Below are 24,706 nucleotides of genomic sequence, written 5' to 3'. Positions count from 1 at the left end.
GACGTATTACTAGTGCGGCTCACAATGGCATCGACAGTGAACAATCACGAATTCATGTCTATTTTACATAACAAAAAATGCATCATTTTCTAATAATGTACTCAAATCCCGCCCAAATATACCATTCACGCAATCCATATCACACGACAAAGCATTCACACGTAAAAAAGCAAAAAAAAATCAAGTAAGGTATCGCATAAGTTGAGTCTGATCCGTCCATCGTCTTGCAGTCTTGCCGTATATGTACATTGGAATGGCGAGAACGCACAGCACAAGCTGGATTCCTCCGAAAGTAAGAAACGTCGTCCGACTTCCCGCGCTGGCAAGAAAAATGTTGGTGAAGATGGAAAACACAAACCCAAGAAGATTCTTGGTGAAGTTTATTGTCACTAGTGCCTCACCAGCATATATCTTGTATGAATCAACCGCAAAAGTCTAAACAAGTTAATTGTCGTTGCTTACTGTTTCAACGCACAGAAACTTACAATAGCGGTAGTACTCCCCAAACAACAGCCGAAACTAATGATACCAAAAAAAATGGTCGGTACAATCCATAAATCTCCAACTTGAGTAGACCATCCAAATCCCATCAGTCCAATAGACACACTAATCGCAACAGTTGCCACCATTATCAGTCGGAACTCGGGCTCGTACGTACCATTGTTACGGCGGGTCATGTATCGGACAATTATATCCGAAATCCGCCCTGCCACAGCTGTCCCTAAGATACCACCGACAAACGGACTGACGTATAACAAGCCAACACCAGTCGAGCTCATGTTGTATGGCTCATTCTTGAAGATCTCCGAAAGCGTCTCGGACATGACAATAAGCCAAACAACACTTAAAGAATACATAAATGTGGCGTACAGAATTGCAGGATAAGCAAACAAGACAAACGGTCGCAGTGCAGCTTTCCACCAAGTGTCATGAGTCAACTTGCCTTGAAATATCTTCAACTCTTCACGAAACGGCTTTTTCGGGTTGAACGCCGATGCAACGCTTAGGTTTGCTTCGAGTTCAGGGCTGAAATGGGCACGACGGCTCGGGCTCATGGCAGACATTGGTGACAAGGGTGACATTGGCGGCGACGGAACTGTAGCTTCGCTTCTTGGACTCATTGGAGATGCAATGCCCGGTGACGGAGTTGGAGACGAGAAGCCTTTAAAAGTTCCACCTGGCGTAATATTTTGCAACCTGAGAGGAATAGGTCTCATTGGGGTGTTGGGAGTGATTGGCTCAGCTATCTTTTCACCAGTGTCGGTCTTTTCAGAATCGTCAGATGAACTCGATTTTTCTGGATGATTCACCTGTTCGTCAATTCCATGGTACTGTCTGTCAAAATAGTCACTATGTTGTGGATATGCCGATAAGCTCGCATTTAGTGAAGTTTTCGATCGCGATGTCAATGACCGCGCGCGCTAAATAAGACGTCAGTTAAGCTTTGCTATAAGAAACAAGTACTACGTACAGCTTCACGAGCACTCATTGTCTCCATTTGACTTCGCTTGTCATGTGGAACCGGATTGCGCTCAAACCAAGTTTCCGGAACGAAGAAAAAGATCATGACAAGATCGAATCCGACAATAATGGCGACAATCCAGAACACCCAGTTCCATCCAAGATTGTGAATAATGAATGCAGATACTAAAGGCACAATATTTTTACCGCCTAGCAGCAGCAACGTATACAAACCCAGTCTATAAGCTCTTTCGTGCAAAAAGTAGATTTCAGCAATGGTTGCACTTGGTAAAGATTCACATGGAGATACGCCGAAACCCATGATGATACGAGCCGCTAAGAGAGACCCGTACGAATGCGATCCTCCAGCCCATAATGCGCATATAAAAAATAATGCAGCACCCATAATATAGGCAAACCGCTTACCGTACAAGATAGCAATTGGAGACATCATTACCGATCTAATTGTCAGCTATAGGCTCAACCACTATTAACTATACCTACCCGAACCCCAATGCCAGCATGAATGCACCCACCAAATATGCCAAGGTTGAAAGAGAGACTTCGAACTGCTGTGCCAAAGTAGAGAAACCAGCAGCTAAAATAGGTGATTGGCCACCACCAATGAAGCAATGGAATCCAATTACAGCTAATGCAGCATCTCGTCTCCAAGTCGGCCAATTCTGTGTTGATTAGTACGCGTTGCTATCATTATTTCAAGACAACGTATGTCACATACCAGAGGATCATTTGGGTCGTCGCGGGGCTGTGGATGGAGAATGATACCATTTCTGGTCTTTTCAGGTCTTTTTGAAGTTGTTGAATGATTATTCACATAATTAGATACCCCATTTGTAGTGTCTTCTTTTTCTCCTTCAGGATTTGCAATCATAGCAACTGTGCCTGTTGACAGCATGTGTAAGCTTGATTCGCCCCTAATAAGTCGCTAAACGTACCTGTAATTCCGTCATATTCTCCTTCTTCAGGCTGTAGAATGCCCAATACAAATCGACGCGGCATTATGTGTGTATAACGAATGAACGGCAAAAGAGTTGTGAAGTTGAAAGTTGTGTATGAGTTTCAAAGTCTCATATAATCATCGTTCAAAGGCGCACGAAACGCTCGGGTCCGGGCTTTATCAGACATAGAGTGAGGCAAAATGACGTATGCAACTGCGCCGCACGCTGTTTTGTGTCAGAATATACGGTTGCTATGGCAACAGCAACCTAGTTTACTGTTTTTCATTCTGTCATTCCTTATATATTTACCCCTGCGTTTTGGTGCGACAGATCTGCAGTCAAAGCACAACTTTCCAGATACTTTCTGTGTCTTGTCGTATCACAACGCAAACACTCTGACTTTGTTTATCGCACGTATCACTTTATTTTCGAGGCAATTGTCGTAAAATTTGTCTATTTTAGCTTTAACGTTTGTCGTGACATGTTTGATAAACTACGGATCTTGACGTAAAGTAGGTGTGATTGTGCCTTGTCGTCACCAATCTAAGAATGTTATGCGACAGTCGTAGAATACTCAATTAGAGTATCTGTGTGGTCTATCACATTTCCGACTGTAATACACTCAGTAGGCTACGCTGCAATCAGGTCACAATTGCTTAAAAAGTGCCTTCAAGGAGTTGACTAGATATCACTATTTCCTTAACCAAATCAAATATTTTTGAAAGCAAACAAGTGACATCACGAACGTACGCACCTATGCACTTATTAATTCTACCACTAATCAATTGATTTTACTGCGTTCCATCAACTAAACCTCGCCGAATCCCAAAGCGAAAAATGAAATCGTGATACTATGTGAGTGCGGCTCAAAAGTGTAGTACTGTTCTGAGAAAGCCGCCACACTGAGCAGGCATCTTTCCACTCGAGTATAGTCTCTTATAGACTAAAAAAGATGTCTGGAAGTTCGTCACAGTAAGTTTATTTGATGTTAGTTTGCCTTATTAAGTTGCTGACTTTATAGATATCAACAGTATGTAGTTTATCTGGTAGCGTTGCGGGTGTTCTAACTGCAGATAGGTTGGAGAAGCTAGGAGAAGGCACTTATGCTACTGTTTACAAAGGCCGGAACAGAGCGACTGGAGAGCTGGTAGCTTTGAAGCAGATTAATTTGGATAGTGAAGAAGGCACGCCGTCGACTGCTATTCGTGAAATCTCTTTAATGAAGGAATTGAAGCATGTGAATGTGATGTCGTTGTACGACGTTATTCATACCGAGAACAGGCTTAACCTGGTTTTTGAATACATGGATACAGATTTGAAGAAATACATGGATAGCAGAGGAGATCATGGAGCGCTGGATTACGCTACAATCAAGTCGTTCATGTACCAATTGTTACAAGGAATTGCGTTCTGTCATGACAATCGTGTGCTGCACCGTGACCTCAAACCACAAAATCTTTTAATCAACAATAAAGGACAGCTCAAACTTGGCGATTTTGGACTTGCCAGAGCATTTGGGATTCCGGTCAACACATTTTCTAACGAAGTCGTTACGTTGTGGTATCGTGCTCCTGACGTACTTCTTGGTTCTCGAACTTACTCTACTTCAATCGACATGTGGTCAGCTGGCTGTATCATGGCCGAAATGTACACTGGTCGGCCACTTTTTCCTGGAACCACAAACGAGGACCAGTTGCTCAAAATTTTTAGACTGATGGGTACTCCATCCGAACGGACGTGGCTAAACATCACGCAACTTCCGCACTACAGAACAAACTACCCAGTATACCCACCGCAAGATTTGCATGCTATTGTACGGCAAATCGATCCCCTCGGTCTCGATTTGTTAAATTCAATGCTACAGCTTCAACCCGAATCAAGAGTCTCGGCTAGGGACGCTTTGAAGCATCCGTGGTTTGCGGAATACAATACTCCAGCCAGGCAGGATCCTGTGGACATGATGCTTCATCCTTCGAACCTAATGGGGCCACCTCAAATACCTTCGAGTTATGGAATGTGAGCTTGGAGAGGTAATTTATAAATCGCATTTGCCTACAAACGTAAAACACAACTAATTGAAAATTTGTTTAATTCTATATATACAGACATATAATACAAAACTAAGTCTTGATAAGGAGTGGCTGCTGTTTTTTGTACTTGCCACGCGGTCTATCGCGCACCTTTAACTTATTGATGTTCTTGCCCCTTCTGGTCTTATATCCCTTCGCGAGCTGACCCCAAGGACTCTGCGACGGCACGTTACCTTTAGATTTACCTCTGCCACCACCGTGAGGATGATCGTGTGCGTTCATAGCCATACCACGAACGTGCGGTCTTCGGCCGAACCAGCGATTACGACCAGCCTTGCCAAGTGACGCGTATTGGTGCTCGTGGTTGCTGGCCATGCCGATTGTTGCGCACGCTTCAAGCATAATCAAGCGCTCTTCGCCCGACCGCAGACGGATAACAGCCATTCCTCTGCCGTTAGACATGTCGGGATGCTTAGACAGTAATCTAGCCGAAGCGCCGGCCGAGCGACACAGTTGCGCTTTGGAGTCTGGACGGAGACTGATGTTGTGGATAACAGTGCCGACAGGAATCATCGAAAGCGGGAGACAGTTCCCACGACGGTTCGTACGCGCGTTCAAAACTGCGGGATCTAGCCCGGCCTCCAGCATTTCTTGAGGAATGCCGGCCCGGAAACTCTCGACCTTGTCCCCGGAACGCAGCCCGTCTGGAGCTAAAATGTACGAAAACATATCTGTCTTGTCATGCTTCAGCAACGCAATGTGTGCAGTCCGTCCAGGATCGTACTCGATTCTGACAACCGTCTGCTGTCCCGGTTCTTTTCGTTGAAAATCAACTATTCGCAATCTGTTCTTGTGTCCACCACCGATGTGACGTGCCGTGATGCGTCCAGTAAAATTCCGTCCTCCGGTTTTCCGTTTCGCTATAGTGAGCTTATTCAACGGTCTGCCAGGCCATAGGTGTCGGTGCACAGGCCGTCGAAGCCATCGCAGTGACGGCGAACTTGCCTTGTAAGTCTTAATCTCCACGCCCTGTACCTTCCGTCTCTTGATTGCAACTTCCAAGTCTTGCGACTCCTCTGTAGCAAAAATTGAGTTAACGTCATTCCTAGCAGACACATCCAATCCAAGATCCTCGAGTCTGGTCGTTGCGGGAAGACGTACAAGGCTAGATGTCCTGGTCGGCATGTTGTTTGCTGACAACCGCACAGACGTATGCAGCGCTCGCGATGCATACAGTGCACAGCGCGTAGTCAGCATATGTACTGGCCGCAGCATTGATACACTCGGACAAGTCTGTGAAATATGGTTGCTATACTGTAGCACCCGAGTCTTGTTGCACGAGAAGATTTTTGTTCCGAGCCGCGAGTTATCAAATTAAGTACTATACCCTCTGCTTACACAAACTACTCCTGCATTAAGGTATTGCGTCTGTGCATTTAAATATCATGTGACTACGCGTTTGAAAGTCAATATTAAACATGTTTGTATTTAGATCGCGACCAGCGCATTCAAATGAGTAACTTGAATGTCAAAAGCAATCAGCAATTGAGCACAAATGCACCATAAGAATAAAAAAGACATGACAATAAAAGCCGAATAATGCAAATGGCAAAAAAAGATATAAAAAAGATAAAGAAAAGAAACATTCATAACAACCTAACACCGATAACGTTATAAATTACAGTAGATCATGGACAAATATACACACATAGGCACAACTTTAAACTCTCTAATAAAAACCCACAATATGTCACAAGTGAAGATGATCGTGATAATAGTATTCACATGAATGAAACGAGTCATGCAATAATATGCATTCCTCTCTTATTTCGCAATAATAAAAAGCTTTCTAAATGAGTGACTCGCTATAGCTGTTGTGTAGCTAAGCTTTAAAAAAATAAGACCGTGACTAGTTTTGACAGTGCTTGATTTAGCATGTTGTCTGCATATGGAAGTTAGCAGTGCTGACCTCGTCTGGAGAGCAAGGGGGTGTAATGTATGCACTCTGCGCCGCATAAGTAGCGGTATTGATCATCTCGGCACTACGGTCGCAAGCATATTGCTTGATCGGAGTGAGGGAAGAAGGAGGTGGTGTAGGAGGAAGTTCTGAGACTGCGTGTTGCTGGCGAACGACAAAGTCTTGGAGCGCGACAGAGACCTGAGAAAATGCCGCCGACGAGAACTTCTTCTGAAGAGACTGTGAACTGGCGTGCATGATATACTGTGATAACAATGTGACACACTGAGATTCGTCCTCAGACGTAACCGACGCACATTGACTTTGAAGGATGTGCTGAGCAACGATGATTGAAGCATTGGCAATGACTGAAGGAGCAAATCCAAGAAATGCTTTGTGGAAGAGGCACATTTCAGAAAGATAGTGCGTCAGATTGTCCAAGACCGAGCTGCGAGAATATCTGAGACGCTGCGTCAGGAATGTATAGGTAGTAGGGTGGCCAATATTCCACTCAAGAGTGCTGAGAACGTGACCTTCCATCTGAACAAACATGTCTTCCTCGTAGGCATCACAGCACATAATCTTTAACTCACGAACTGTAGGAACGCGATCCTTCTTGTCTTCGTACTTCGCCGCAATCCAAAGAGCAGCACAGCCCACAAGTTGGTAGTGCTTTTTGAATACAACACGTCTTGAACAGTAACGATCAATCAAGTTGACTGCGAGAAACAAAGTCTGTGGATGTAAGCGTAGAGACAAGTGCGACTCTACCAAGAAATCAAGAAGATATGGACGCATATGCCATTCAAGTTCTGGTTGCAAATCCATCATGTTAACGTCTGGAATGGTAGCCATCTAGAAAATTGTTAAAACGCGTAAATTTCAAAATTTAACGAAGTACATACCTCCATTGCTTTTTGATGTTCAGCAATTTCGTCAGCATATTCGTCCTCCATCTGAGTGACAGCACGAGATTCAAATTCTTCCAAACGCGGGCTATATCTAGTCTTCTTTGTAAACGCGACAGGCTCTGAAGCAGGCGAGATCGGATAGCTTTGAGAATGCATTGCTGATAATATGCTCTGGGTACTTTGCTTAGAAATGATTTTGCTTAATTGAGTGATTGAACAGGGAATTGAAATTTGCAGATCGCGACAAAAATGACTGATAGGACTTAGATCCGAAGGGATGAGCAAAACTGACAGTGAAAGAGTGACTTAAAAGCTCAGGAAGGAGCGACTTGTGATTAAGCAAACGAGCAACAAAGCAACTGCAAAGCAAAAGAGAAGATGAATAGTGGTTATGATTGTAATATCTTGAGAAGTAAGATAAAACAGGGAAACCAGACGATATAAAAAAGACTTGAACTATGGAAGGAGGTTAGTTCAGATTTGGAAGGGCGAGCTTAAAATGGAAGGGGGAAATTACCAGTATGTATCGAGGAATGCGGTAATGCCCACGGACGCGTTAAAATTGTGAGAACAAGATCAGACACGATAAATTCTTCTCAGTGAGAGACCGACTCAAAGGGGTGGAGACGGTAAAAGGCTGAGGAATGTGTGCGCGGCGGTTTGGAATGTTGGTTAAACAGAAACGTCAAACTCAAGCCAACCCAGCCGATCTAACTATTGAAGTTTGTACACAATAATTAAAATGCTTTGTATAGTATTGAATTCCACACAGTAATTGATAATTGAATTAGATTATGCGTATTGATGCTTTGAAATATGCTGAATGTACTTGTTCAAACTCTGTAAAAATGGCTACGACGCGTTAGTTCTCTTGTCACGAGCAAAGATCAATCAAAAGAAGTAGTGTTGTCATAGTGAACTCTATTTTGAACCTTATTTTAACAAGGTTGTACTATGTAGCACAAAACCCTCTATGATTCCCGCCCTTGCTTACATTTTTCATACTCTCACCGTGTCACCATCAACAAATATAAGCAAGGGGCGGCTTCGACTCCATATTCAATAAAAAAAGAACTTACAATGAACTATGATGCTAAAAAGAATGTCACAACGAATGTAAATAATGCTTGCAAAACGAATGTGTATGATATTTAACCTCTCTATCTTATTTCAGTTCATTGTCCTGTAATGAAGAACCAAGCAGACCCTGGAAAACAGAAATTATCTACGTTATATCATGGAATCCAAATTAATCCCCTATTTGTTTACTCGTTCATAGTGCCATTCTATGAGTTGAGGTTACTTACTATTAACTCACAAAATCTGCGACATCTTCAATCTTTTCAATGTCCCTACCGCCAAGGCTCAATAACACGTACTTTCGTGTCGCCAGCCTCAGCATATTATTCGCATTCTACGCGTCTACTTCAATAATTTGCAGGTACGTGCGCACGCCGGCGTTGGATTGTAAATCTCTTTTTGCTGTATTCCTTTACGCCTTCTGTATTTATACCCAGTTTTGGCTAACATTCCACCTGTTACACGCTTACTATATGTATGACACTACTTGAGCAATATATTCCCATAATAGCATATCAATCTTTAAACCTTAAATTCCTTTAAACCTTATTTTACATATCAGGACTGTCTCATTTTATCTCATTTAAATCTTTAATTGGCACATAATCAAATCAAATTCTTTACAATGTCTATTAAGTGATTCAAAAAAGAAAGTGGGTTTATGAAGACATTATACTGCTCCTATCAAAGTCTCAATTTGTGGTGAAGATTAATCTACAGTTCAGAGTTCCGATGCTACCGATCACAAAGTATGTATGTTTTCTTAGGGCGAGAAGGACCTTTCGACTATCGGTCCTCTCAGTGCGCAGAATGTCATCTCTTTCGCCAAATTGACGGACGTGCGCGAGAGATTAATGTTACACAAGTTGCATGACTGTTACACAACAGCGACACAAACACTTTTACGCCATTTTGTCTTGCCTCGTGATCTTTAACTTAGCTGCCACCCCTTACTATCAACCTAACCCCTTCCTTACACAGTTCTGCCTTCTTTGAGTATCGTGTATGCGTACTATACCCTCTACAACACAAAAGAGCCGCAACTAACAACTTCTTATGACCTCCCTTAATTAATTTCTTGAAATATGAATATATATATGTAAGCACGCTATGTAACAACTAGATAAGTACACTATAACTCGGTATCGGTCTCGTATTCAAACTCTTCCGGCACTGGAGCCTCATCTTCTTCATCTTGCTCTTCAACCGGCAAGTTTCGCTCTCTCACGGTCTTGATAAACGGAGTCTTAACCCGCAGCCCGGCGTTGTCCCGCATAACCAAAATACCTCCTGATGACCGAAACTTCTTCACTGGCGTGAATCGCTCATCTCGTGAAAATGAAAGATACTTTAGCTGCGCAGGCAAGACTCGTGACATGTTTGTTATCTTATACCCCTTGATATCCTTTTTGTCTTCAACCTCTTCTTCCGCAATGACCTCGTCGTATTCTTCTTCTTCGACGTCCATCTCAGTAGCTCCGTCAGCAGCTTCCTCGATCGTACCATCAGTCGCCTCTGCCGCAACTTCAGGCTCCTTTTCGTCAACCTCCATCTCTGCCTCCGCGCGTTCCTTCTCGGTCTTTTTCGCGCGAGCCTTGGCACGAGCTGTGGTAGACAGCACAGCAGTCGCAACCTTCTCCGGCGCTTTACTAGTCTGCTCTTCAGTCTTGGGGGGATAAGCAAACCGCGACGGTTTTACGTTGCAAAAGAATGAAAACTCGGGAATTTTGAGATCAGAACGTACTCCAATGATGGCAGTAGGTGTAAAACTCAACGACAAGAAACACGTCAACGGGAACCAGTACCAAAACTGTAAAAATACAGTCAAGCCAACAATTGCGTTCATGTTGAGAGTCCCGGTCTGTCGGTTTTCGAAACTGATGGTCACGTTTCGGCCACCGGCGTCAATGATACCCTGTGCCAACGCAGCACCAAATTTGGCCATCGCATCCTCATGTTTCTCTGAGATAACCTTGGCAAAAGTCTTCCGTAATGCAGCAACTTTAGGCGATGTCTGCTCATTCTGCTGAATATAAATCATGGCCAACGAAATTAACGCTCCTTGCCGAACAAAATCAGTAGGATCGTTCAACATTGGTTCGAGTAAGTCAATCGCTTCTGGTAATCCAGTTCCGGCACATGATATACCCAACGCAAGTGCAGCTCCATATCGGACATGTGGGTTGTAACTCTCGGAAAGCAACTCAACCATGCGTGGAACAGCAGTCGGATTGCGGAACAAGATGAATCCAAGCGACATCACAGCCGCTCGTCGTACATCATCGTTAACGTCTGAAACTGCAACGTGAAGCAGTCGCTTGATTGCAGTGTTGTTACCGGTACCACAATACGCCAATGCAATTGTGAAAATGCCACCGTACCGCAAGATAGGATCTTGCTCGTCAAGCAACTGGTCAATTAAAGAATCGGCCTGTTCCTCCTTTCCGTACATTAACAATGCAATACCGACAGCCAATCCACGAATAATCTTCTCGTGCTGAGTCTCATGTGCATACTGAAGCATCGTTTCCAATGCCTTGTCGCTGGCAGAGCCCAGCATGACCAAACCCATTGCAAGACCAGCTGCCTCGCCGGCAACGGCGGAATCTGAAAACAGAACACTCTTCAGCTCCTCAAAAATGTCGTCGTCGCAAGCACCCATGCCAGCAACACCAATACCGAGGGCCGCTCCATGCTGTACAATCTCCATCTCCAATCCACCTGGACCGTTTGCGCCTTCCTGGATATGCTGACGCAGGAAGTCTAAAACATCCTTTCCGTGTCCGGCAAACACAAGACCAAGGGCATATAAACTTCCGCCCTGTGAATATCGTGGTCCGCCTGCCTGTCCAGTAGTATCGGTAGGCAAATATGGTTTAAGCAGGTTCATGCCTTGCGACAAATTACCCTTGTGAATGACACCCAATGCAGCAGTAGCTGAGAACTTGCTCCAGTTCATAGCTTTGGAAAGCCACTCGAGATTGTCTCGCAAAAAGCCATCTGCAGTAGTTCCGGCATGCAAAAACGCATTTTCAAACGTGACCGCGTTGTGGAAAATGGAGTTCCGCGCTTCTAGTGTCTCCTTTGTCTTGTTCAAAATCAACAGATCGGTCTTGTTGTTGTCATACAGGAAAGTAAGTTCGATGTCAAGTGTAGGGACACCGCTCAAAATCTTCAACGCCTGTGCAGTTCCGGGGGTGGTACTGCTTTCAAGCGCCAGCACGACCTTTCCGAGAAATTCCTGTGAAGTTGACGAGACAAGGTCAAACGCAATCTGATAGGCAATAAGAAGTGAACTCTCGGAGTTTTCTGTCAGCAACTCTAGTAGCATACTTCCTGCTGTTTGAGAGTCGTTCAGATTAACAAGAATCTTGGCTACAGTAAAGTAGTCAGGATTTTGTAACTTCAACAGTAATGACACCATTCTATCAAGGACCTATTCCTAGTCAGTAACTACAATAACACCCACCAAGTAGTTACGAACCTCATCACGCCAGCGCTTATTGGTAACAAGAGCCATAGATGCCTCAAAAACGTAGTTAATCAGTAGAGCACCAGCACTTTCTCCAGAATTGGCTTGTTCATCAACACCGTTGGATCCATTTGCCTTGATAATTCCATGAAACGCGTGATTGATGCATTTTTCAATCGTATCCAATCGTCTTGCTTCTAATGCAACTCCGATGGCCTATTTTGGTCAGCATTCGTGTCTGTGAACCGAACGGAAATCATCACATACATGCTTGTATTCACCAGCTTCAATGCAGCGTTTAAACATCCGCTCAACGACACCAACAAGATTAGAATTTATGATAGTTTCAGGTTGATCCTTCTTCAGAGAGTCAAACACGATTTGACTGCTGCGAATATAGGAGTCGATGCATTTGGCTATGATTCATATAAGTATCCATTGCTCCAAAAGTAAATGATCAATTCCACTTACACACAATGGTCTCAACATATTCAGTCTTGACAGACAAATCAAACAGATCACCAGCAGCAAGCGCGAACTGTACTGACGAGTCTAACTCTCCTAAATGGTAATATACCTTATTCCGATTAACATTGTCATCCCCATTTCTTTCAATTGAAGCTAACCTTAGATGCAACAAGAGCAGCCAGTCGCGATTGTGGAAACTTGTCATCTTCATATAGTTCCTCTCTTTGTGGCCAGTTAGCGAAATCCAAAAACCCAAGCAATCCAGTTCAATGCTGGACTCAAATCAAGCATACATTCTAGTAACATAATCCGTTATCTCTGCCCAAAACTCGTCGACGACCTTGTTCAGATTATCCAGCGCATAAACCTGCAAGTTTGGATCAGGCTCGTCCAGAAGGGCAAGCAACGAAGTCGCGGACGTTAGCGTAGCCATCGTTCGAACAAGTTTCGTAAGAAGTTCAAAATTCTTTTTTGATTCTTAATTTATTTAAACACTGAATCTGACCGAATATTGCCCGATAATGAGACGTTGATCGTTGGTCGTATATATAGTGTGTTGGGATTGGAAGTGAAGGGAATGGCGTGGAGTAAGAGTTGGCCTCGAGTTAGAGTTTTGGGTTGTGAGCCTCGAGAATCTACAGCTTTTGGAGAAGTATTCTAGTTGTATATGATTTGTATATTGTTGAATATGATGTAGACAATTATATTTTTTTTTGAACTGTATTCTTGTCTGTATTGTTCTGTTTTGTTTATTTGGCCTGAAATGAAGCGATTCTGAGAAAGTTTACGCATTTAAGAGACTGGATTTGCTGTGCAAACTGTTTATTCTTTGTGTTATGGAGCTGTTTAATATTATACTTATAACTAGTTGTATCTGTATTGAAATTGCTAATTCGTGGACCGCCATATCTGGTTTACCAAGTTAAACCTGGTCGAAGAGAATCAAGAACAGGTTTACTCCGGCCTGCTAGATTTCTACAGTTGCTCTCAATATAAAAGTTATATTATTATTTGTATAATCATTAGTTAACCTAAAGCTATTTGTATAATTGCTATAAGTAGTATAACTTACAAAGGCTAGGTAAGGATTGATATGACTAATATTATTATTATTTAAAAGATTTCCTATGCTGGTTAAGATGCGCAGTAAACTCATTTTGTTAATTCAATTCTATCTCTCATTGATATATATATATGTACCTAATAAATCAAATCCTATAATACGCTTATTTTTACTAGATAAATAATATTATACAGCTATTAAATATATAATAAAATATATAATAAAATATATAATAAAATATATAATAAAATATATAATAAAATATATAATAAAATATATAATAAAATATATAATAAAATATATAATAAAATATAAGGGGTTATAGCTTAATGGTAAAGTCGACGACTACTCATAACAAGTCTGATCTTCCTCGTATTTCAGCAATACTGATTCTACTTGGCTGTATCAGTTGTAGTGTACATTTCGATAGTTTGGTCATTTTTATGAGGCTAAACTGAATAATGGCACACCTAGTCATGAGCCAGTTTTAAAATCGATTAGCATAGAAGGTCTGGGTGAGCATCAGAGATCTGCTGCTACATTACTCTGTCATCGCTCAGTGAAATAGCATTCGATAATTTACAACATATGGACCAACGCTATATCGTAAGTTCATTCAGGGTCCATCGATATGAACATGATGTTCAGTCATTAAATCTGCCTCAGTTTTTAACGCTTAAGTTTAACACCGGTTTCAAGCTCTTCAGGCAACATTTATAAACCGTTCTAAAATCCCCTCTTCTGACTCTCTATTAGATATCTCGTGATGATATATACAGGCTTGTCATTCCATTTCAGAACAAGATCGTCATCGCGCATTAATAAGGTTTATCCCTGTATTAGCGTTTAATGCTTATTTATCTTTAAGACACAAATCTAAAGTATGGTGTACGATAAAAAGCGATAAGTAGCAAAACAGAACACTAATTACGTAAGTGGTCGGCAACTTCCTAATGGTACCTTGGGCTACTCCACAACCTCCGCATTTGAAGATCATTCCTTCCTATAAATACACTCTTTTTTCCGGTCTGTTTTCTGTTTTAATACCACGAATAGATAGAATACATTAGAGTGCATTTCTGTCTTTTATGAATTTTGGTTTCTTTCCTTTTATGAGCTACAATTAAGTAGTACTCTACTTTCATTTATATACTCTGAACAGCATAGCCAGAATGCGGTTTTCAGACTTGCTGATACTATCTACTGTGCTTGCGTCAATTGCATCGGCTAATGTCTCACGACTACTCAAGAAACAGCTGTCACTTGATGCTGGCATCGAATCAGACCCTCTTTTAGATGGAGTGTCGTATGATGCTGACCGGTGGACTCTGACCAACAATGTTTTTTCTACAAATAGATTTCAAATACAACCATACGTGTCGAACGGTTATATTGGTGCGCGGTTACCACTAGAAGGGACTGGGTACGCGGTTGATGCCGTCGATAGTGAAGACGGTAGTGGTGTAGATGGAGAAGATCCCACAAATGGGTGGCCGCTATTTTCATCTCGGTTCACTGGTGCTTACATTGCTGGTTTTTGGGACTTGCAGTCAAATACCACTGGAACAAATTTTCCAGAGTTGTTGAAGCGAGGAGGTGAAAGTGTTATATCCACGCTACCGGTGTGGTCAAGCTTGTTCGTCAAAGCTCATGGCGATGAATTCTCTGTCAACGCCGACAGTGATAAGGTTCACAACTACTCTCAATCGCTGAGTTTGAAGGACGGCATAGTGGAAACAGAGCTTATCTGGGCCCCGAATGGCAACAAGTCAAACGCAATCGGCCTGAAGTACGAAATATTGGCTCATCGAGTTATTCCTACACTGGCAATGGAACGATTAGTTATTACATCAGAAGTCGATACTACAGTTAAAATTGCTGATATACTGGAAGGCGCCGGATCCTATCGTACGCAAGCCGTTGACACTGGCTACAGTGATAGCGCAGGGATGTGGTCTGAAGTTCAACCGCATGGACTGAACAACACTCGTGCTTTTGAATTTTCTCAGCTTGCCTTTTCGGACGACGGTGCCGTTAATTTGTCGAGTCGTACGAATTCATCCCTTGCATCTAATCATCCGTCAACTATATCACAGGAGTTCTACGTTAATTTGAATGCCGGCGAACCATTCACTGTTTACAAATATGTTGGTATCGCTTCCACAGACGCTTATGTGTATCCCAAGCGCGTCGCCATATTCACCGCGCGAGTTGCAGCAGCTATTGGCTGGAGACTGGCAAAGGCGGATCATGTCTTGGGCTGGCATAAGTTGTGGGAAGAGGGTGACATTATATTTCCCGGTGATATTGAGCTACAGATCTCAGCTAGGGCTTCTATTTTTCATTTGCTATCGGCATTGAGATCGGGGCAGGAACCGACTGGGCGCGGTGATACTTCTATAGCGGTGTCTGGATTGAGCTCTGACTCTTACGCCGGACAGATTGTGAGCTCAGTCTTGTCAAATATTTGTTTATGCATGCTAACTTTCTAGTTTTGGGACGCCGACACGTGGATGCATCCGGGTTTAAGTGTGCTATATCCCAAACACGCAGAAAATATCAACAATTTTCGCCAGAGAATTCACGATCAATCGATCGAAAATGCTCAGTCTTATAACTTGAGTGGGGCTATATATTCATGGACTAGCGGACGCTTTGGGAACTGCTCCGCGACAGGCCCATGTGTTGACTATCAGTATCATATCAACGTTGATATTGCTCAAGCGCATTGGAGCCAGTTCTTGTTGTCAAACGATACCAACTGGCTGGCAGAGAAAGGATATCCTATCATTCGTGACGCTGCTGACATGTTTGCATCATATGTTATTAAGAATCAGTCCACGGGAGGTTATTACTACACACTCAATATGACTGATCCTGATGAATACGCTAATCATATCAACAATGGTGCTTTTACCAACGCTGGCATTTCAAAGGTAATGAGCTGGGCCAGACGGGCTTCAGAAGTATTAGGACTACGGTCGGATCCGAAGTGGCAAGACATAGAAGAGAACATATATCTTCCAATTGATGAAGACGCGAATTTGATGTTGGAATTTACAACTATGAATGGATCGGTTGAGATCAAGCAGGCAGATGTCGTGTTAATAAACTACCCACTAGAGTTTAAGAGTTCTTACGATTTGAGTGTCAACAACTTGGATTTCTATGCGATGGCGCAGAGTGCTGACGGTCCCGCTATGGTAAGACAGGATTGTTAATGTTAAGATCATGCTAACTGTGCCAGACGTGGGCCATATTTGCAATCAATGCGGCCGAGCTCAGTCCATCTGGATGTGCTTCTTACACCTATTTGCTCTATGCTTCTCAGCCGTATTTAAGAGCTCCGTTTTATCAATTTTCTGAACAGATTAACGATAATGCGACCACAAACGGTGGTACGAGACCTGCATTTCCGTTTTTGACTGGTCATGGTGGTTTCTTACAGGTGCTGACGCACGGATTTACTGGCTTCAGGCCTCGAGAAGACGCATTCTATTTGAACCCAGCACTGCCTCCTCAGATCGAAAATGGATACATAGTCAAGGGGATGAAATGGCGGAATCATGTGTTTGACGTCAGTTTGAATCTGAACGAAACAATTATTTATTTGCGTCGATCGCTTCCTGCCTCGTTGGATGGAGACTTTGAGCTAGAAGATTATCTGTCTTCAAAAAAGGACAAACGCGATGATATTGCCGACTCTAGTATGCTGATTCATGGTGACTATTACAATGACAAGAGTGATTTGTTACAAAAGGATCCTGTCGTCGTGCGAATCGGAAGTGGAAAGATGCAAGGCAATCATGAGCTCCGCCCAGGTGAACAGCTTGTAGTTCCAACTCGTCGGTCCGACTTGAATGGCACTATAATAGCTGGCAATGTGGCTCAATGTCAACCCGCTATTTCCAACACGACTTGGGTCTCTGGCCACTTCCCCATTTCAGCAGTCGACGGATCCAACTCGACTTCGTGGCAGCCACAGTCGAGAAATGCGTCTGCACTGTTGGTCGATCTCGGACAGTCCAGGAACGTGTCTGGCGTGAGTTTGAACTGGGGCCGTATTCCGCCGACCGCGGTCTCGGTCGGGTTCGCGGAACGTGTGAACGGCGGCGAGCATGTTCACAACACTGTATATGGTGATCTCGAATTTAAATGGCCCATCGAAAACCACGTTGTGAACATTTCGACACCTTACGACGCAGCCACGGCACTGAATGTACGGCTTCACGTTGGAAACGTAACTGAAATTGACTTGTCAGAGAAAGTTAGTACGAGATGGATGGTGCTGGTCATTGAAGGTTCACATGATACTTCTGGCAGATATGGTGATGTTGGTGCTACTGTCGCAGAGTTTGCGGTCATAGAGGCATAACTCAACAGGGTCGATGAATTGAGAATTGGAGTTAAATAGGTCTTTTTTGGGTTTGTAACAGTAGTATATGGCCGTTGTAAGAATTGTGTTTCAAAGTATTAGTTTTTACATTATAAGGACAATCAAATTGTCCCCTAAGTTATATATCTATCTGCTTTAGCGGTAGTGCCCCGACAGTCATCACCAGTCTGATTTGAATGCTCCGCGTAAGCTGTGCGGATAAACTCGTCCGTGTAGAACCGTTTCTTCGACAATTGCCTTACAATGCTTCTAAAATCTCAGTTAGTGATGTCTATATGTAGCAGATAAGCATTGCACTTACAGGCTCTACTCTACCCATCCATATACCCTCTCCGCTATTTCGATAAATGATGACGTTTCCGCCAAGTTTGTGCCCGCCGACATGCGATACATAGTAAATTGGCACGCCACCCGGTCGGTCGTCGCTTGCGTCTCGTAGTAAGTCATGCTCTCGTAAATGCAGCTCAAGCTCCTTCTTCAATATCGGTGCAGAAACACCACATCTTTTGTCGCGAGTCCGATGCGAACATAGTAAAATGACTGCGAAATGATCTCTGTGCGTGAACGAGACTCCTGATAGCTCAGAAGGGAACGCATCGGTTGGGCGACTGATGCTGGCTAATGTATCTGCAATCTTTGTCGCGTCTTTGGCTTGTACTCCGGTTGCTTCAATCATAGTTGGCAAGACAAGAAATGTTGATTTTCTTTCGTTTCTATCTGATGTTTCGAAATATCCAGGCGGTGGAGCCAACGATGAGTTTGATACCATGACCCGTCCAATACCAGACACTTTTGGCGACCAACTCTCTAGTTCAACAGACAAAGACTCCTTCTCATCTCTAAGTCCATGGGCCCAGTCTGACTTTCCGGTTGATATCAGTAAATGGTGTTTCCATGGCTTAACCGACCCCCACAAATATGTGTCTTCGAATTTCAGCGAGGCAGGGAACTTTGAGGTGCAAGTATCGCATACATAATCGCATCCATCTTCAGGTACGACAGGTAATATAGTAGTGCTTTCGTCTTCTCTTCCTACAACAGCAGATTTGACTCTTGATAGCAGTCCCATATTTACAAGCTATGAAATAAAGCCTGTCAGACTTGACTTTGGAGGGGACAAGAAGGTTATTTATATTTTGAGGAAACCATAGGCTAGCTAATGAGGCGTTGACGCGTATTTTGTTGACATTACCGATTTCTATTTATTTTTTTCTTTTAATTTAAACAGTTCTTTTGTATGAACAAGAAGAAGAAGAAGCTAATTTTCCCTTGAATTTATTCTTTCTTTATTTACTAATTATTAGTCACCTTTATAGTACTAATTTAGTGCTGTTGATTTAAATATGATAAATCAATCTATGATTTAAAGTTGGACGTTTTTGACCACAAACAAAGGACATGTCAGCATACAAAATCCGTCTAGAAGTGCAGTACGTAATACAGTAGAACAAAAGGCAGAATAAGTATTTGTTACTTACAGTTTAAATCACGCAAGTTGTTGTGCATTTAAACACTCGTATTATATACTGTAGCACTACTTCCTTTCTATATACTATCAGTTTCATAAGGATGCGAATGTAATGAATGATTTGTTCTTTTATAGATTTATTGAGAAATAAGCATGCCAAAATATTGATAGTTAATAATATAGCAACTAATTTTACTTCTGTGAAAATATGTTAAAATAACAAAATATCTAGAAGAGAGATTGATTTCGAATCAAGACGGCAATCCTAAGGTTCTCTCTTTGAAGTGCAATGCCGACTTCTTTTTACATGATCTAACCTACGACAAAAAAATAACTTTCAGGTTTTATATATTGTGTTTACAAATCTTCTCTTATAGGGCAATAAACAAAATTAAAAGATTTGTCGTATAAACAATGCAACGAGAGAAATTTGCATGATAATCAGGCTGCAGTAGACAGTCAGAACAACACAACTTATCACAATCAATTCCCATTTCAAGAGTACGCAGCACTGCAGGAGGTAGTACGAGACACGAGTACACAGAAGACCAGACTTTTATCCTTCATTCAGATATCGGCCTTCGCCTTGTCGGAATTCAAGTCTAATAGTAAGGTCAGAAGCACTATCAGCACAGTTGGTGAGCATACAGAATAAAATTGTATAACCATCTCGCCAGGGTTTCAGGTAGACGCGTCGAAAGCGCTGCACGTGACTAGGGTTACTGCGTTTGGCTTTGTCAACACTCGACCCCACACGGACCTTGAACTGTCAAACAGACCGTTCATACTCCATGCCTGTAGATCACTGACTATCTAAATTATCAAACAAATCAACCTAAACAAATTCTGGTTATACAAATACACTGCTTTAATATACAACACAATCTGTCGGCCACGCTTATTCAAATGTGCAATTGCCGCATCCTATGATGCTGACCCGTATTCGATCATGTTCAGTTTTGACCCGCCGGCTTTACGACGACAGACATTGCTCAGCCAAACGTATATATGCATGATGGCGCAATGACTTATTGTCATCGTATATGGACATTTACATGTAATTTATCTGTCTTTTCTACCAGTATGAACAAACATGAATTCGTTTGTTGTAAGCAACAACGCAGAAACGGCAGACGCTAATACACCCCTCTAAAATTAGAGCTCAATCTACCACCTAGTGCAACTGTAGACTTGATCAAGGAACTATTCGTACCTATCCTAAATCACTATACAAAACTATATTAACAGTATGGTCACCACATCAATCAGCATATTCGTAACTTTCTTATCCAACAACGCGTCGACCGAACTGTGTGACTCTGCTTTGAATAGGGCGTGCGACAACTAATCCGCCATTTAGCGAGTACAAACCCCCTGTGCTTACAGAACACCCCGCAACAACGCGACACGTCAAAGTCACAGAACGCGTCCAGCATAAAGTCAATACATTCTTTTAGCCATTTTTAAACGTCAAGTAGATCAAGCAGTGACGTACAATTTGCAAATTAGGTGACGATGAGTTCAAGTCGAGGTTTTCCTAATACGCCAATCCAGAAGAAGCGAAAAGTGCAAGACCGCCGTCAAAAGCTTCCTGAGAACATGTTCCACCTCACTTACGATCAGACAGCACGTAATGAAGATCGGAATGATATATTGGACACTGATTCTTCTGTTGGACCTTTACGTAGTTTTTGGCTGAATCGCAGCTTGGAGTTCTGCAAAGAAGGATTAATAGCCATCAGAACTAGACAAGTCGGCCCTCGGTCGCTGAAAGAAAGGTCTGCATTGGTTGTAGCGCAACATGCAAGATTTCTTACATCTGAAAATATTAAAGACCTATCTCCAGAAGTGGTGCGAACATTGTGGGAGTACTTTGCATTGCAAGCCCAAGACTCGTTTCGGCTCTACCGCCTCTTTGTCGAGAACTATCCTTTGAATCCCGTCAACTTGCCTAGAGACTACAGTTATAGAGACTTTATTGAGACCAGCAAGAAGCAAATATATCCACTGTGTTGCAAAATCACGGACAGCTTCATGCCGTATGATTTTGTGCGCGTGCTTGGAAATACTACAAAATGGCTTGTGACAATCGAGATATACGATGTTACAACGCCTATAATGGGTCGCGAAAATTTGTTATCGTTGTTAAGCATATCCACCTTGGTAGCAGTAGAGTTTGGCGTGCGCACCAGGTATATGCAATCTGCGTTCAACGATGCACTCCTTTCGGACTATGCACTGGCCATGAGTGAAACCCACCGTTGGCCAAGACTCAAAGTACTGATCGTTAATGGACCTCGTGGTGAGCGTCCACCAACTATTACTGCTGCCGGTTTTTCGAAAATCTTAGCTGTAAAGGACAGACTGCGCTACGTGGAATGCTATCCCGGCCTGATGTCCCTGCCGTGGTACGAGATGCCAGATCGCGGGTTTGCAGAGCAAGAGTCTCTCATGGCAAAGCATAACAAAGTGATTCATTATCTGAACATTATCGAGAAAGATAATGCCCCTGTCTACGTAAACGGTTCATTTTCAGACACATCTTCCCGAGCACGAGAATATAAGGAGTCATCCACGTATAATCGTGCTTATATTTTGCGAACGGAAACACGCCAGAGTCTAGCAGGCAAACGTGACCACAGAAAATTGGCTGAAAAAGCCAAGCTTGACAAACGCAAGGCTGGAATTGCAGTTCGCAAAAAAGTTTGTCGTTTTGACACTATGCTTGATGAGTTGCTCCAATAGGAAATGTCTTCATTATACATGAGAGACATTACAGCACCAGCAATTACTTGCGTTCAAGAGTTAATGACGTGTCCACAAAACTGAACACCACAATCGTGAAAATTGAGTATAGCACGGTCAACATACACTGGCCGCCTTGCTATAGCGCTTTCACACGCACCACAAAACCATCTTGGGTAATCGCGATACTTTGACAACGGAAACACTTGCGGCAGGACAAAGTTGCTCAAGGTCGTAGTCCTAAGTCACACTGCTGGATCCTTGTGTTTGTGGACAGATGCATTAAAGGATACTCGAGTTTTCATACTCGAGATTTTTGTTGTCTGAGTATCAATATGTATCAATATGTATCAACATGTATCGTCTTGTATTTTATTAGTTTGCTCATTCATGTGCTCGATCACGCGGTCCAGAAAGTTGTTGCGAAGATTAAGATCTTCAATAATACGAGTGTCATCTGGAAACTGAGCGTATCCATCTTTGGCGTACTGTTCTATCGTATTGCATTCTTCTGGAATCAAATCCCAGCCATCAACTTCGTCGCCAATTGTTAGTCTACCGAGCACGGCACACCATAAACGAGCAGCGTCGGGGTGATTATACCCACCACCACCTAGAAGCATCGTAGGCAGTCCATAGTCGACTATTTTGGCAATCACTGCGCTGTGTCCCTTGACGCTAAGATTCCATTCCTTTGTTGGGTCGCGCGCAAGAACATCGGCTCCGCACTGCACAATCAGCACGCCCGGTTTAAATTGTTTGACCGTTGGCGTGATAACCTCTTGCAGCAGTCTGTTCATCGAGGCATCGCCAAGTCCTGGTTTCAATCCGACGTTGACGGTGTAGTTCCGCCCTTTGGCTTTTCCGTTGAACTTGGTGTTTCCCGATCCAGGGAAAAAACCTTTATCGTAGCGATGAAGTGATAAGGTCAAGACAGTGTTTGAATGAGCAAATGATTTTTCAACGCCGTCTCCATGGTGCAGGTCGAGGTCGATATACATGACTTTCTCAAACGTTTTTCGTAGTCTGTGACTTATTTAGTGTGTGCTATCGAATCTCAACAGTGTAAAAATACTCTAATATTCCCAACACAATATCGTTAACGTAGCAAAAGCCTGAACATTTAGCCTTACCGGCATGGTGTCGCCCTCCATGCCAGTTAATAGCAACATATTGATCTGTCTTGCTTGTGTTGTATCCTTCTTGCAAATACCTGGCACATTCGATCGTAGTTCCTGCTACTGCTTGGACGTATTTTTCTAATCCTTCAAAGAGTGGACAGTCAAACTCCAGCCCAAACCTTGCTTGCAACGTTCTCTCTGCAGTTTCATCTTCAAACTCGCTATCACTCAGTGACACATCCTCTCCCAGCAAGAAAGATATAAATTTTGCGTCGTGGAATTTGGTCAGTTGCTCTTTAGACGCTAATGAAGGTGAAATTATTTTATGACAATGATCAAGCAAATGTCGAGACTTGATTAGGTCGTCAACTAAAGTAGCCCGTCCGATGTTTGACGGTAACAGGTCTGCAATCCGCGTGTATTTTGGATCATAAGCGTATCCAATCTTTCGCTTTCCTTGGCACAACATTTCTACCTCGGTGTTGCTGCATTTGGGTATGTAATTAGATTTCAACGTGTCAAAATTACGTTCTTCTGAATTCAGGGGTACGCCGTGTTTCTCTAGGGCACATATTCACTCCCGTGTTTTCTATCAATACCTTCATGAGAAGATGAACATCAACAGCAAACTGTCAACCCCAACAAAGCCAGTTCAAAGACTAAGCAAAGAAGAAGAGTTTGATGTGTTATACAAGATTTCACTTTTGCTAGATGCAGGCCTGTCTAAAGAGGCATTGCAAACCTGCGTGAAGTTGCTTGAGAATGGAATCAATCCTGAAGCACTGGCCGTAAGTAGAGATGATTTTGTATGTAAATGTTGTTAACAATTCTAGGTTGCTGTCAGAAGATTACAGGATACTTCCACATCATTACAAGTGGGTCATAACAAAGAGATACAAACGGAGTTGAAATCAATAAATGACCTGTAAATACATATAATACATTTAATTGTAAATTAAAGTGATTTAAAATGCTTGACAATCATGTACTAAATAACACCGAAGCGTTGTCTAATGTCAAAGCACCTTACATTCCAACGGCAAGTACGTACGCTGTCAACAGTGTAGTGTGCTTAGGAGAAGTGCCACAATACGCTATTTTGCAGTGCGTATGAATCTAAATGCAAGTTCAAGAAACAAAATCGCATAGATAGTAAACAATTATGCAAACCATAAGCGGCATCATTAAAAAGCGCGATTAGTTGTTTGTGAACGCGTTGTTGCTGTTGTTTATTTACATTTTGTCGCGTTTTTTACGCGTTCATTACTGTTGCCAACCAGCCAGCCCAAGCGGTGATGGTTATATGCAGCGCTGCCCACTTTCTTTCCCTCCTCCCTCTTTCCTCTTCTCACACCAAAGTTTACAATGTTTCTAAGTTGAAGATTACATGTGAAGATTTTGAATATGAAAGGCGAGGATTATGCAACTTATTTTACAATACATCTAACGATCTGAGCCTCAGCCAGCCCGGTCAGGGTCCGTGTGGGGTGTAGTGTTGACAAAGCCAAATGCAGTAACCCTAGTCACGTGCAGCGCTTTCGACGCGTCTGAGTTCACGTCCCAGGCCGATTCTAG

The 24,706-nt window shown here is 42.7% G+C and overlaps 10 protein-coding genes across 10 annotated transcripts; 4 read left to right on the top strand and 6 right to left on the bottom strand.

The window, feature by feature from the left end:
- Positions 1 to 40: 40 nt before the first annotated feature.
- Positions 41 to 2,628, bottom strand: V1512DRAFT_267665 (major facilitator superfamily domain-containing protein). Its single transcript, XM_066917327.1, has 6 exons — positions 2,418 to 2,628; positions 2,201 to 2,364; positions 1,966 to 2,144; positions 1,472 to 1,922; positions 486 to 1,421; positions 41 to 435 (listed from the first exon to the last, which is right to left on the bottom strand). Exons 1-6 carry the CDS (start codon positions 2,479 to 2,481, stop codon positions 181 to 183), a joined length of 2,049 nt encoding a protein of 682 aa, XP_066769405.1. The 5' UTR covers positions 2,482 to 2,628; the 3' UTR covers positions 41 to 180.
- A 524-nt stretch (positions 2,629 to 3,152) lies between these two features.
- On the top strand, positions 3,153 to 4,490 carry V1512DRAFT_88181 (kinase-like domain-containing protein). Its single transcript, XM_066918550.1, has 3 exons — positions 3,153 to 3,392; positions 3,442 to 3,450; positions 3,498 to 4,490. Exons 1-3 carry the CDS (start codon positions 3,373 to 3,375, stop codon positions 4,438 to 4,440), a joined length of 972 nt encoding a protein of 323 aa, XP_066769404.1. The 5' UTR covers positions 3,153 to 3,372; the 3' UTR covers positions 4,441 to 4,490.
- A 2-nt stretch (positions 4,491 to 4,492) lies between these two features.
- Positions 4,493 to 5,836, bottom strand: V1512DRAFT_267659 (mitochondrial 54S ribosomal protein uL2m). The gene has a single exon (XM_066917326.1). The coding sequence runs from the start codon at positions 5,723 to 5,725 to the stop codon at positions 4,541 to 4,543; it is 1,185 nt and encodes a 394-aa protein (XP_066769403.1). The 5' UTR covers positions 5,726 to 5,836; the 3' UTR covers positions 4,493 to 4,540.
- A 404-nt stretch (positions 5,837 to 6,240) lies between these two features.
- Positions 6,241 to 7,949, bottom strand: V1512DRAFT_88158 (cyclin-like protein). Its single transcript, XM_066918549.1, has 3 exons — positions 7,836 to 7,949; positions 7,313 to 7,774; positions 6,241 to 7,262 (listed from the first exon to the last, which is right to left on the bottom strand). The coding sequence occupies exons 2-3, from the start codon at positions 7,472 to 7,474 to the stop codon at positions 6,381 to 6,383; spliced, it is 1,044 nt and encodes a 347-aa protein (XP_066769402.1). The 5' UTR covers positions 7,475 to 7,774; positions 7,836 to 7,949; the 3' UTR covers positions 6,241 to 6,380.
- A 1,510-nt stretch (positions 7,950 to 9,459) lies between these two features.
- V1512DRAFT_230150 (armadillo-type protein) lies at positions 9,460 to 12,892 on the bottom strand. Its single transcript, XM_066913940.1, has 6 exons — positions 12,632 to 12,892; positions 12,497 to 12,560; positions 12,342 to 12,447; positions 12,138 to 12,286; positions 11,883 to 12,086; positions 9,460 to 11,834 (listed from the first exon to the last, which is right to left on the bottom strand). The coding sequence occupies exons 1-6, from the start codon at positions 12,769 to 12,771 to the stop codon at positions 9,531 to 9,533; spliced, it is 2,967 nt and encodes a 988-aa protein (XP_066769401.1). The 5' UTR covers positions 12,772 to 12,892; the 3' UTR covers positions 9,460 to 9,530.
- Positions 12,893 to 14,573: 1,681 nt separating this feature from the next.
- Positions 14,574 to 17,776, top strand: V1512DRAFT_255163 (glycosyl hydrolase family 65 central catalytic domain-containing protein; the record flags this gene model as incomplete). Its single annotated transcript, XM_066914797.1, has 3 exons — positions 14,574 to 15,845; positions 15,894 to 16,604; positions 16,649 to 17,776. The coding sequence occupies 3 exons, from the start codon at positions 14,574 to 14,576 to the stop codon at positions 17,774 to 17,776; spliced, it is 3,111 nt and encodes a 1,036-aa protein (XP_066769400.1).
- A 69-nt stretch (positions 17,777 to 17,845) lies between these two features.
- V1512DRAFT_267651 (Sucraseferredoxin-like protein) lies at positions 17,846 to 19,203 on the bottom strand. The gene is made up of 2 exons (XM_066917325.1): positions 18,099 to 19,203; positions 17,846 to 18,046 (listed from the first exon to the last, which is right to left on the bottom strand). Exons 1-2 carry the CDS (start codon positions 18,864 to 18,866, stop codon positions 17,957 to 17,959), a joined length of 858 nt encoding a protein of 285 aa, XP_066769399.1. The 5' UTR covers positions 18,867 to 19,203; the 3' UTR covers positions 17,846 to 17,956.
- Positions 19,204 to 20,489: 1,286 nt separating this feature from the next.
- On the top strand, positions 20,490 to 22,418 carry V1512DRAFT_267650 (uncharacterized protein). The gene has a single exon (XM_066917324.1). The coding sequence runs from the start codon at positions 20,781 to 20,783 to the stop codon at positions 22,008 to 22,010; it is 1,230 nt and encodes a 409-aa protein (XP_066769398.1). The 5' UTR covers positions 20,490 to 20,780; the 3' UTR covers positions 22,011 to 22,418.
- Positions 22,186 to 23,938, bottom strand: V1512DRAFT_88086 (uncharacterized protein). Its single transcript, XM_066918548.1, has 2 exons — positions 23,086 to 23,938; positions 22,186 to 23,036 (listed from the first exon to the last, which is right to left on the bottom strand). Exons 1-2 carry the CDS (start codon positions 23,598 to 23,600, stop codon positions 22,361 to 22,363), a joined length of 1,191 nt encoding a protein of 396 aa, XP_066769397.1. The 5' UTR covers positions 23,601 to 23,938; the 3' UTR covers positions 22,186 to 22,360.
- V1512DRAFT_267647 (mitotic-spindle organizing gamma-tubulin ring associated-domain-containing protein) lies at positions 23,560 to 24,142 on the top strand. Its single transcript, XM_066917323.1, has 2 exons — positions 23,560 to 23,919; positions 23,965 to 24,142. Exons 1-2 carry the CDS (start codon positions 23,743 to 23,745, stop codon positions 24,058 to 24,060), a joined length of 273 nt encoding a protein of 90 aa, XP_066769396.1. The 5' UTR covers positions 23,560 to 23,742; the 3' UTR covers positions 24,061 to 24,142.
- Positions 24,143 to 24,706: the final 564 nt, after the last annotated feature.

The sequence above is a fragment of the Lipomyces arxii genome, assembly GCF_038497795.1.
Source record: "Lipomyces arxii strain Phaff 12-163 unplaced genomic scaffold V1512scaffold_27, whole genome shotgun sequence".
NCBI classification, from domain to species: domain Eukaryota; kingdom Fungi; phylum Ascomycota; class Lipomycetes; order Lipomycetales; family Lipomycetaceae; genus Lipomyces; species Lipomyces arxii.
The sequence above is the reverse complement of the archived record's forward strand: the minus strand, read 5'-3'. Positions and strand labels throughout refer to the sequence as shown.

Bases quoted from the DNA above. Each gene is read 5' to 3' on its own strand.
- V1512DRAFT_267659 (XM_066917326.1), bottom strand. From the start codon at position 5,725: ATGCTGCGGCCAGTACATATGCTGACTACGCGCTGTGCACTGTATGCA.
- V1512DRAFT_88181 (XM_066918550.1), top strand. From the start codon at position 3,373: ATGTCTGGAAGTTCGTCACA.
- V1512DRAFT_267665 (XM_066917327.1), bottom strand. From the start codon at position 2,481: ATGCCGCGTCGATTTGTATTGGGCATTCTACAGCCTGAAGAAGGAGAA. The intron at 2,365-2,417 runs GTACGTTTAGCG...TGCTGTCAACAG, and splicing joins AGAATATGACGGAATTACAG to GCACAGTTGCTATGATTGCA. The intron at 436-485 runs GTAAGTTTCTGT...TAACTTGTTTAG, and splicing joins TGGGGAGTACTACCGCTATT to ACTTTTGCGGTTGATTCATA.
- V1512DRAFT_230150 (XM_066913940.1), bottom strand. From the start codon at position 12,771: ATGGCTACGCTAACGTCCGCGACTTCGTTGCTTGCCCTTCTGGACGAG. The intron at 12,448-12,496 runs GTTAGCTTCAAT...AATCGGAATAAG, and splicing joins CTGCTCTTGTTGCATCTAAG to GTATATTACCATTTAGGAGA. The intron at 12,287-12,341 runs GTAAGTGGAATT...TATGAATCATAG, and splicing joins ATATGTTGAGACCATTGTGT to CCAAATGCATCGACTCCTAT.
- V1512DRAFT_88086 (XM_066918548.1), bottom strand. From the start codon at position 23,600: ATGTTGTGCCAAGGAAAGCGAAAGATTGGATACGCTTATGATCCAAAA. The intron at 23,037-23,085 runs GTATTTTTACAC...AATAAGTCACAG, and splicing joins ATTGTGTTGGGAATATTAGA to ACTACGAAAAACGTTTGAGA.
- V1512DRAFT_88158 (XM_066918549.1), bottom strand. From the start codon at position 7,474: ATGCATTCTCAAAGCTATCCGATCTCGCCTGCTTCAGAGCCTGTCGCG. The intron at 7,263-7,312 runs GTATGTACTTCG...ACAATTTTCTAG, and splicing joins AACATCAAAAAGCAATGGAG to ATGGCTACCATTCCAGACGT.
- V1512DRAFT_267651 (XM_066917325.1), bottom strand. From the start codon at position 18,866: ATGGGACTGCTATCAAGAGTCAAATCTGCTGTTGTAGGAAGAGAAGAC. The intron at 18,047-18,098 runs GTAAGTGCAATG...CTGAGATTTTAG, and splicing joins GGATGGGTAGAGTAGAGCCT to AAGCATTGTAAGGCAATTGT.
- V1512DRAFT_267650 (XM_066917324.1), top strand. From the start codon at position 20,781: ATGAGTTCAAGTCGAGGTTTTCCTAATACGCCAATCCAGAAGAAGCGA.
- V1512DRAFT_267647 (XM_066917323.1), top strand. From the start codon at position 23,743: ATGAACATCAACAGCAAACTGTCAACCCCAACAAAGCCAGTTCAAAGA. The intron at 23,920-23,964 runs GTAAGTAGAGAT...TAACAATTCTAG, and splicing joins TCAATCCTGAAGCACTGGCC to GTTGCTGTCAGAAGATTACA.